At 43.4% G+C, this 10,951-nt stretch overlaps 1 protein-coding gene across 1 annotated transcript; it reads left to right on the forward strand.

Moving 5' to 3' along the window:
* Positions 1-2,758: 2,758 nt before the first annotated feature.
* Positions 2,759-9,292, forward strand: LOC110496412 (cbp/p300-interacting transactivator 3). The gene is made up of 2 exons (XM_021572294.3): positions 2,759-3,201; positions 5,093-9,292. Exon 2 carries the CDS (start codon positions 5,108-5,110, stop codon positions 5,876-5,878), a length of 771 nt encoding a protein of 256 aa, XP_021427969.2. The 5' UTR covers positions 2,759-3,201; positions 5,093-5,107; the 3' UTR covers positions 5,879-9,292.
* The last annotated feature ends 1,659 nt before the right edge of the window (positions 9,293-10,951 follow it).

Below are 10,951 nucleotides of genomic sequence, written 5' to 3' on the forward strand. Positions count from 1 at the left end.
ATCAAATCAAACTAAGATGCCATGTATTCTGCCACTACATGGATAAAAGCACACATTTTATTTGATGTAAGTGGACATTTTATTTCAATTACCTTTTTTAAGTATTTTTCCTTTCTGCCTCTCTCTTTGAATAAGGGCAAGTCTACGGCTGCTTTGCTTCCCAAATAGCACCCTATTCCATATGGGCCCTGGTCAATATGTAGAGAATAGGGTGCCACTTGGGACACTACCGTAGCGTAGGAGCAGTAGCCTGAGTAGTCTATTGTGATTGGCCTTGCATGTGGTACTTTGGGTGTGCAAGCAATAATTGCTTTGGCTAAAACAACATTAATCGTGTTTTGACGACATATAATGCCATTGAAAAGCTCATTGGAATATGAATACAAAAGAAGATTATGTGAACAGGGGGATGTGTGGGCCCGGATAGACAGAGGTGGGGGGGGGGGGGGGATAGGGAAGAGCATGTGTCTGTGGCATAGAGATGACTAGAATGCAGTGAGTAATGTGAAACCTGGAGAATATGGTGAGAGAATAATATATAGGGAACGACAGAGAGAGAGAGAGAGAGAGAGGGGAGGGAGAGAGAGAGGAAGGGAGAGAGAGAGGGAAGGTGATAGAGATAGGAAGGGGACAGAGAGGGAAGGCGAGGGAGATAGGGGGAGGGATAGAGACAAGAGGAAGAAGAGAGAGGGAAGGCAAGAGAGATAGGGAGGGAAGAGGGTGGGAAAGCGAGGGAGATAGGGAGGGGAGAGGGTGGGGGGGTGAGATAATGAGTACAGTGCCTTATCTGTACTTAAAAGTAATTCCTCTTTTTGTTCTAGCAGAGTAATATAAACATATTCTATACATCCTTGTTTTTGCATGTAGATTATCTATCATTAACTCCATCTCAGATAAGAAACACATTTATGGGTAATTTCTTAAATGGTCACTTCTTAGATGCAATTCACCTATAGGCATTGCGAGAATGCTTAATTTTATAAGTATATAGAAAATATGTTACAATCTGATGTATTCGAAATAGACATGAGAGAGACTTTCACAATTTTCACAAGTCTATATTATAAACCTAAAATAACGTGCATTGTCTGAATATAAGATTTTGAGCTTCTTGATATTTGAGTCTCTTTGCTCTGATTGGATCCACTAGAATCCTCAGAAGACAAGACAAGGCCAAATGAATAAGAGTCTAAATTTACCAGGTTATTACGCCATGCAGGCAGGTTCGAGCAGTACATGCTGATCCACACTTGACTTGACACCATTCAGCCAATCAACAGGGAACTGGAGGACAAATGTTTCTCCCCTCAACACCTGTGAAAAGACACTAAACTCAGGCCAAAGGCCCCCAATTTGTAGGTCCTATTATAAAACTCCCATTGAACTTAAGCCATTACAACACTGGGGTCAATGCACGATCAAAAACAAAAAAGGTTTCATTTAAAAAACCTGCCTCCAACGCCGTATTTGGACATAGCTTAGCAAATCAAATCAAATGTTATTTTTCACATGCTACGTAACACATACATTTGGATTTGATTCAGCATATCAAGTGCAGCTATGTTAGTAGGCTGATAGCGTAACAGGCCCTATGTCAGTGCAAGACCTTGCAGATCCGGCCATAGACAGCAGGGTGTCTGACTGAGTCGGGGGATGGGGTGGGGCATTCATTTGCATTGTAAATAATGACAATGTCAGTTTAGAAGAGGGCACTCCCTTTAAATCTACTGAGCTAGTTATGTTGCACCCAAACAGACAGATCAGAGTAGACCATCCTCCTCAGTGTCGTCTCCTCAACCCCGGAACAGAACAGCGCACAATGGCCTAGCTGCTGAATAGACAGAGAGGCTGGGAGTCTGGCCGACTCTGGGGCCCAAGAATAGGACACATTCTTCAGCACAAAAGGGTGTATGTGTGTGTGTGTGTGTGTGTGTGTGTGTGTGTGTGTGTGTGTGTGTGTGTGTGTGTGTGTGTGCGTGCGTGTGTTTCAACATCAATGGATGCCATGTCTCTGCAGAGAGGTCTTGACTCTTTGGACTCTCCACTGTGATATAAGAGAAGTAAGTTATGATGAGGGGAGTACGAGCATCAATCGCTCTGTGAACAGAGGGAGAGAGAGAGAGAGAGGGTGAAGGAGACCGAGAGGAGAGAATGAGCACCCAGCCATTGTGCCTGTAAATTAGACAGTCACTCTCTACTTCTATGGTTTCCGTTCAACCATCTTCTTCTATGGTTTTTGTTTCTGTTCAACCATGGTGTGCTGAGCTGAATGAGGTGTCATGTCATTAGCACCAGTTTCATGCCAGCAGGCTCTCTCTCTCTGGGGGGGTTGCTGTTCACATGCATATGTATCACCAGGCCCTGTCTCTCTGCAACAACACATTTGCATAGCACGCACCAGAGCCTACCGTTGTCTGTCTCTAATAGCCAGCTCTGATTGATTCTGTGACTGTAATCTGAAATGAATAAAAATCAAAAAAAAAAAAAAAAAAATAGTGAAATTAATCAGTAATTTGTCATTCATATTGTATTTCGAAAACATACTGTAGGCCTCAATGAAACCGGACTCTAATTTGTAACATAGAGAATGTTGTAAAACATGAAATACATGTCTAGTATATAGGCTATTTGTTGATGAAAGTATTATGCATATGATAATGATTATTGTTGACATACATACCAGTGTCATAACAATGTAGTAGCCTATTGGGGGGTTTGTACAACGTACTCTCTGCTCTCTGTTGACACCATATCCTTTACTAGCCACAATAATTGTCCCCTAGGAGGCTACAAAATGTGTGAGGCCACATCAAATGCGTGTTATACAAAGGAGTCGTAGGCTACCTAACGCCAACATTTAAGAACATGTCAGGAGCAGTTAATGAATTGTCCAACGTGCGCTAAGTCTGTACTAGGGTCACAAACCGAGCCAATCGGAACAAAGGATACAGAGACGACAGTAGCTCCACCTCTCCCTCTTTCCTTCTCCGCTGGTTGGTTTATACATATATATAATCCCGGAGCTGACCCAGAAAAGTAACTCTGGTGACGGATTCTCGCTCGCCTCACAGTGCACTAGAGAGCACCGATCGTTTTAATTCGATGAAATACATGTATTTGGCGCATCGCCTTTGGAAGTAAAGACGGAGATCCAATAGCAGAAAGAGAACGAGAGAACTTCAGAGCAGGGCCATTTAGCTGGTAAGTGTTGTCTTGTGAGGGGGGCATTCGTTGCAGAGAGAGAGACTGTCCTATTACTGAGGGGAAGGTAGGAGAACCATTGTTCGTCTTATTTACGGTTTCTTACATTACCGATTGTTCATATGCCGGCTATAGTGCATAGTGAATCTTTATGATAAATTACTAAACGATTGAACTGTATATATTGCCAGACCGAGTTTATTTAAACCGGATTATTATTTTTGTTGTAATGTGGTATCAAAAGTATTTACTGTTCAATGAAATATGGCCCCTATGCAAATACCTAGAATACACGGGTATATTGAAGCGTAAAAATTTAGATATAGTGTGTAATAATTCACCTACAAAAAAATATATTGATCATTCTTTGTTGCTCCCCTTTTAGCCTTTTGCAAAATGTGACATAGACGGAATGAATGTTAAGATGCCTAAACGTTCACGCTTGCATAGCCCAAACACAATTGAATGGATTTTGTTCCGCTGTTGACCATACATACCCTGTTGACCATTCTCTCTAAATGATTGTGGGTTTAGAAACAATATTGCATCGGATCGTAGTTTTTTTTTATTTGTATAGATAAAGCACAAAGAGGTTTGAACGGAAACCTGAGCGCCAGGGGCACTGGAGTTCATTTCTGGGGGAAAGAGAAGAAAGAAACACGACATGCTTTGTTTTCAAGCAGACAGTGAAAAGACAGAGCCACACTCCTATGGTATCCATCATATTGTGTTTATGCGGTGATAGAGACATGTACGTTATTAAGAATGTCATTAATTGTTTTACCTTGCGTAATTGTGGGTGGGGAAATTATGCGTTGTTGTGCCATTTTAACTCTGGTGTTACAGAGATGGCTCAAATACAGATTCCGTTTTGAATTAATAAATCGTAGGGTGTTGTCTTTAATTTTGATTTCCATTGTATTTTTCCTATAAGCACAGATCGTAATGACCATCTTGTCCATTTATCACTGCTTGTGCCTAACGAAATGTTTGTAAACGTTGGTTTCCTTTCGCGCGGATGCTCTCGCTATCATTGTGCATGTAGTACCTTATTTATTACTATGTATCTACCGATTAAAATTCGACATGCGCTCTTCTGCGTCCGTTCAACGACAAAAGTATGACTGGTATTTCCGATCGTGTAATAGGCTACATACTGGCAGCGGATACAGGCAGTAGGCTATGCGTAATGTTGCTGTGGTCGAAATGATGGTTAAACAATCGAAAGTGTAAATGGCCCCCAAACGTCATCTGAATAGATTACTGACTCAACACTGTTTGAATCACTCATAGTACACTGTCTTATCTCTATGGAATCACTCACTGTTAAAAGTCATGGCATGGGGTAGTGCTGGGAATTTTATGTTCTCCGGGAGCTGTGTCTCTCAGATTGATCTGATGAACTAGGCAGACACCTAGTCAGTTGTACAACTGAATGCATTCAACCGAAATATGTCTTCCACATTTAACCCAACCCCTCTGAATCAGAAAGATCCAGGGTTGCCTTAATTGAGGTCATCGGTGCCCCAGGAGCAGTTGTTGTTGGGGGTTAACTGCTTTGTTCATGGGAAGAACGGAAGATTTTTCCACCTTGTTGGCTCAGGGATTCGAACCATCGACCTTTCAGTTACTGCCCCAGTGCTCTTAACCGCTGTATGTTTATCAGTGCTTCCCAAACCTCTCTTTGAAAAACGACAATCGATCCTCTTATTCATCTATTCGACTACTAGCACGCCTGATTCTTTCGCAACTAAAAGGCTCTGGACTGAAGCACCGCTAACAACAACATTGCTCCTCCTCCTCCGCAGGGTGACAGTAAAGGTTTCCTTGTAAATGTTCTTATACAGAGTCATCATCATAACTAACATAAACATTGTCCTTCCTCCTGCAGGGTGATAGAGAAACCATGGCAGACCACATGATGATGCCCATGTCCCACGGCCCTGCGACGGCCCTCCATGGCTACAGGATGGGGGGAATGGGTGGCCCTCCACAGCACGCCGTGCCGCAACCCGGCCTCCGCACCCTTCCCAACGGCCAGGTCATGCACTACGGCCGGGTGCCGCAGACCTCCATGGAGGCCGCCATGAGGCAGCGGCCCGGTCTGGGGATGGTGGGGCCGGCTGGGATGAGCGGTCAGGTGAATGGCCAGGTCAATGGAGCACAGATGGGAGGACACCATCACCAGATGAACCAGATGATGTATAACCAACAGCATCAACAACAACAGCCACATCAACAACAACAGCAGCACCACCACATGCAGCAGCAGCACCCTCAGTCTCAACCCCAGCACCCCCAGCAACAGTACCACCCCAGTGGGCTCACCTCCCAGCAGCTCATGGCCTCCATGCACCTCCAGAAACTCAACACCCAGTACCACGGACATCCACTGGGGCCGGTCCAGGGCCATCACCTGGCCAACGGGGCCCAGTACAGAGTAGGGCCAGGCCAGCTGGCCAGCATGCAGCACATGGGTCAGGGTGGGCCAGGTATGGTGCTGGGACAGAATATGGACATAGACCTGATAGATGAGGAGGTTCTGACAGCGCTGGTGTTGGAGCTGGGTCTGGACCGGGTTCAGGAGCTTCCAGAACTGTTCCTGTGTCAGAACGAGTTTGACTTCATCCCTGACTTTGTTAATATGAAACAGCAGCCGAGCACCGTGAGCTGCTGAGAGATACACAACAGTCAGACGAAGAAAGACGCTGTAAAAACAGGCCGGCGCCCAGAGAAAGACTGAACCACAGACTAGACTAGCCACAGTAGCACACACAAGAGGAGACACGCAGACTATTGTTTCAGTTCTCTCTGTGTGAGTTTAGGCTATCTATCTGTGACCATGTATAGTAGATCTACAGAACACACTGACCTACCTGTGAATAGTAGGCCTACCTGTTGGTTTAAGATGAATTGTAAGGACAGAAAGAGAGGAGAGGAAAGGAAAGCTTCCTCTGCATCAGGCTGGCCAGCATCAGTGTCGGTGAGAGCTGAGCTCAGTCAGCCCGGCCACAGGGTGGCGCTCTCTCTGGCGCAGTGGCCTCTGTCGATTCTGTACTGCCTTCCGTCCTGCCTCTGGGCTGCCACCCATGCCCTAGTGTCAATATGTGTGCTGAGGCCTGAGGGATGAATGTAGACTCATTCAGCAGGACAGGAAGACGAGACAGACAAGCTGAGACAATACAAAGACTAGCTTCACCTGAGACTACTAGATTTGATCTATGGCTTTTAGAAATGTATTTATTTATGAATTTACCCAACCAAGTAGCTAGCGGACATTTGACAAATTGAGTTGGTCGTCTGATTATGAATTAGGCTGTTGGGGGGGAAAGAGTTGTTCAAAAATATGCCTAACTTTATTGTGTGTATGTTGAAGGCTGGTTCTTCAAAACAGGCTTGGAGGATTCCTTCCTCGTTACCTTACCATTTCCTTTAGTAAGAGCCTGAGAGAGAGAATGGGCCAATGGGGTTAGATTTTCTTGGGTGGTGGGGGTTTATTAGTCTCTGATTGGTTAGGAATTAACTGTGTTACCCTGGCAATCTGGTTCCTCTCCCTGACATAATCTGATCACATAATCAGAACAACATTATAATTATCATTAAAACTTGTTTCCTTGAATCTTACATGTCCGCAGTTTCTCTATTTCCTACTGCCGAATTAAATCTGATCAAATCACTGACGAAGTAGTGCTGCACATACAGAGTAGCATCTCTCTAGCAAGAGAACAGAGAACAGACCCTGCATGTCTTAAAATATTCCTCTGAACACTGAGGGCCAGCTTCTACCTTCAAACAGTTAGATGCTCTCGTTCAGTAGAGTCTCAATGACTACTTTACACTCTACTTCTACTGGTGGTCGTTGCGGCAAGGGAATACACTGAATAGTATTTAAGGAACAACACACAAAACATAACAGCCGGGTATTTACTCTACATACAGTATCTGTGAGTGTGGCACAGAAGGTAAGGCAGGGGGAAAACCAGAACCTCTCTCAGTCGCAGGTCATTCTGAGTCATAGAACTCACTTTAGACTTTGAACAGCACTGGCAGTTAAAAGACGTAAACACAAAGTGTTGGATTGTGAGAAGTACAGTAACCTAGTGCTCTATCTGGGGTGAATCCTAACTTCCACCAAACTTAGTCATGCATTGATATCAATGGGTGACCAAGTGAACATTTGACTTTAGTAGGAGTTAGGATTTGCCCTTCTGTGAACATCCTGAGTGTGTAAGCCTGCCAGGTAATTCTTGAGGGTAGTGACTGGGTTTGGTCCTCTAACCTAACCTTGGCCAATGTGCTGACTGGGTATGTAGGCTAGGACAGTGGAGGCTGCTTCAACTGCCTTGAACTGTGAACAGCGTTCATTAGTCCATTCTGTGGACACAGCATAGTGCTAGGCACTACTCCAGCAGTACTTGGTTGGTTTAATCATTGTTTAAAGCTGCCTCTCTTTACCTGTGGAATTGATTTCATTACCAAAGGTCCAAACCCAATAGTGCAGAGCAACACACACACAGACATGCACACATACACGCCCTCACACATGCACGCCCTCACACACAGGTTGGTTGCTGTTTCCATAGATTAGCTTACTCAACTGGTTCTTTCCTGATTAGATTTAAATCACTCGTTCACACACGCTTGTCTTAATTGAGGTCATCCAGCATCACAGCCCCAATAACTTGGTAATTAGAAAACTTGGTACTCAAAGGTAGTGTGCACTATATAGGGAACAGGGTGCCATTTTGGAAGTACCCTTGGTAATTAGAAAACGTTCTATTTCTGTGGTGGTGCAGTGTTTTCCCCCCCCTGCCCACTGTGCATAATGAGTTTTTGGCAAGGTTACTGCTTTGCTCCAGTGACTAGTACGAGAACTTCCTGTCCTGTTCTGTTGTTGAGCTATTTGTGGAGATGTCAGAACAGAGAGGTTGGAGGAGCAGTGAGGTTGAAGAGAGGATTGGGGGAAGGGGAAAGCTTCCCTCTGTAATGCATTGTGGTAATCTGTTCCAATACCAGAGCTACACTCACTGGTGTCTCGGCTCTTTTTCTAGCCTGGAATCTAAAGGGAATATCGCTCTATTTCACTATAGCTTCACTTCACTGTACTTCACTTCACTATTTGCACAAAGTGCAAATATTCAGTTTGGATTCCAGGCTACTCTTAACCCTGTCTCGCCCCTGGAGACCTGCCATTTTGCAGAGCTCTGAGCACAAACATACAATGGACAACAGAAAGTACACTCATCTTTGCAAAGGCCGAAACCCCAACCATATCGGGTCATTTCTTGTGGTCGGGTTATCTGTTACCAGTCTATTTATGTATAACTTGGACTTAGATCTGGGACCAGGCTATTTAGGGCAGTTTCACAACCCCGTATGAAAAAATAATCTATTACAATCTGAAAATAATATTTGTCTTTGTCTTTTAAGCCTTAGAGAGGGTGTAGCCTCTCAAAGTCATTTGATTACAGCTATATCAATAATATTTCAGACTTCTAATGTATGGTGTCTTTGTACTGTAGAATGTAGGTAAAGTTGACATAATTAAGGTACTTTTCAAAAAACATTGTCAGATGTAATTGTTGAATGGCTGATGGCTGATGTTGATGTGTTGAATGACAAGAGATGAGGGTTTATCATCCATTTTGACAATTGGGAGTGTTGATATAAATAGGTTGCAGGGTAAAACCAGACTTAATGCTGGGCTAACCATTAAGTGCAGCATTCAGTCTGGATTACCCAGGCTAACAAACAGTTTCATTATATCAAGGGTTTGGGTACAGGACAGGCCTGAAGCTTTAAGACCTAGTAGATTGCATGTGAACATTGTGAAAAGAGATGTGATGTCACCACTTTTCCACACATCCGCTGAGAATGTACAGCAGAACGGAATGCATTGTGGGAAGTGAAGTCTTAAAATGGTGGATACATTTGTGAGATTGTATTGTAAAATCCTTGTTCCAAATTGCACCACTTCATTTGGGGTTAACCCCCCACCTCCCAACCCCCAAAGGTTTTTTTTTAATGTTATTGATTCTATTTTAAGAAAATGTATTTATTTTCAACAACAATAAAATATTTATTTAAAGAACTGGCCAGAGTATGGAGTGTTTTCTAACATGTTTCTGTATCTGCACCGCTCTATGATATCCTTTGAATACCTCATGCAACCTTTGAATACCCCATGCATCCTTTGAATACCTCATGCATCCTTTGAATACCCCATGCATCCTTTGAATACCTCATGCATCCTTTGAATACCCCATGCAACCTTTGAATACCCCATGCATCCTTTGAATACCTCATGCATCCTTTGAATACCCCATGCATCCTTTGAATACCCCATGCATCCTTTGAATACCTCATGCATCCTTTGAATACCCCATGCATCCTTTGAATACCTCATGCATCCTTTGAATACCCCATGCAACCTTTGAATACCCCATGCATCCTTTGAATACCTCATGCATCCTTTGAATACCCCATGCATCCTTTGAATACCTCATGCATCCTTTGAATACCCCATGCATCCTTTGAATACCCCATGCATCCTTTGAATACCTCATGCATCTTTTGAATACCCCATGCATCCTTTGAATACCTCATGCATCCTTTGAATACCTCATGCATCCTTTGAATACCCCATGCATCCTTTGAATACCTCATGCATCCTTTGAATACCCCATGCATCCTTTGAATACCTCATGCATCCTTTGAATACCCCATGCATCCTTTGAATACCTCATGTGTGACTTTGTATTGAAACCTCAACTACTTCTGACAACTATACAATGAGTCTGACAATACTTCTGCTCCAGTACAGTGAGACATCTCAGTAGTGTTCATGTATGGGCTCTACAGCTGCAGTGGCGTGTATTCATGGATGCCAAGGGAAGCCGGGCTTCCCCAAATATGTGTTTTTATAATTTTACGTCAATTCTCAAGTGGCAGAATCGTGAGGGAAACAACGACCCCCTGTCTTGGTATGTTGTAGCGCGTGTATTTGATGCTGTTTGGAATAAAATGTAGCATTTGCCCTCCCTTGATAAAAAAATAATAATAATAATTAGCCAATCAGCATTGAGCTGAGCTCAACTGCTGGTTGACCTGGCGCAGCAAAATGCCCCCAATGGAGGCCAGTTTGGATTTAGCTTCACACCAATCAAATCATATCCCAAGCAAAATATCATGATTGTCAGAAAAATGTGTCTGTTTCTGGTCTGCGTGTGTTGATGTCCTGCAGTAGCTAGCTTGCAAAATTGACGATTTCCTTAGCCAATGATGGAGATGGGGATTTGGACTTTTGGTTTTGAGTTAATTCTCTGTACAGACTAATAATAATGATGGTAATTCTGATCTAGTCATAAATTAATATGTTTTGCCAGTGGCCTGAGACGATTGAAGTTCAATATGTAGCCTAGATGTAGCCTAGTACACTCAGGAAGTTAGGCTAGCAGGCATTTTAGCTAGGTAGCCTATGACAATAAAAACTAAAAGGGTACTTACTGTATGACAGAGACATAGACCGTTTTGCCAACATGAAAGAGAGGAGGATGGCATTGGTGTTCAACTAGTCTACAAGTAGGGGGAGTCAACTTGTGCACACACAGACAGAAATCAGTACCATGGACAGCCACATGATATTTAGCAATTGATTTCACTAAATCGTTTTTGGTATCTTGAAGTTTGTTTTCAGTGTATTAAACTAAGCATATACAGCCTTATTGATTTGATGATGTTTAAGTTGAAA

The sequence above is a fragment of the Oncorhynchus mykiss genome, chromosome 18 (genome assembly GCF_057628025.1).
Source record: "Oncorhynchus mykiss isolate SJ-2025 chromosome 18, ASM5762802v1, whole genome shotgun sequence".
Taxonomy (NCBI): domain Eukaryota; kingdom Metazoa; phylum Chordata; class Actinopteri; order Salmoniformes; family Salmonidae; genus Oncorhynchus; species Oncorhynchus mykiss.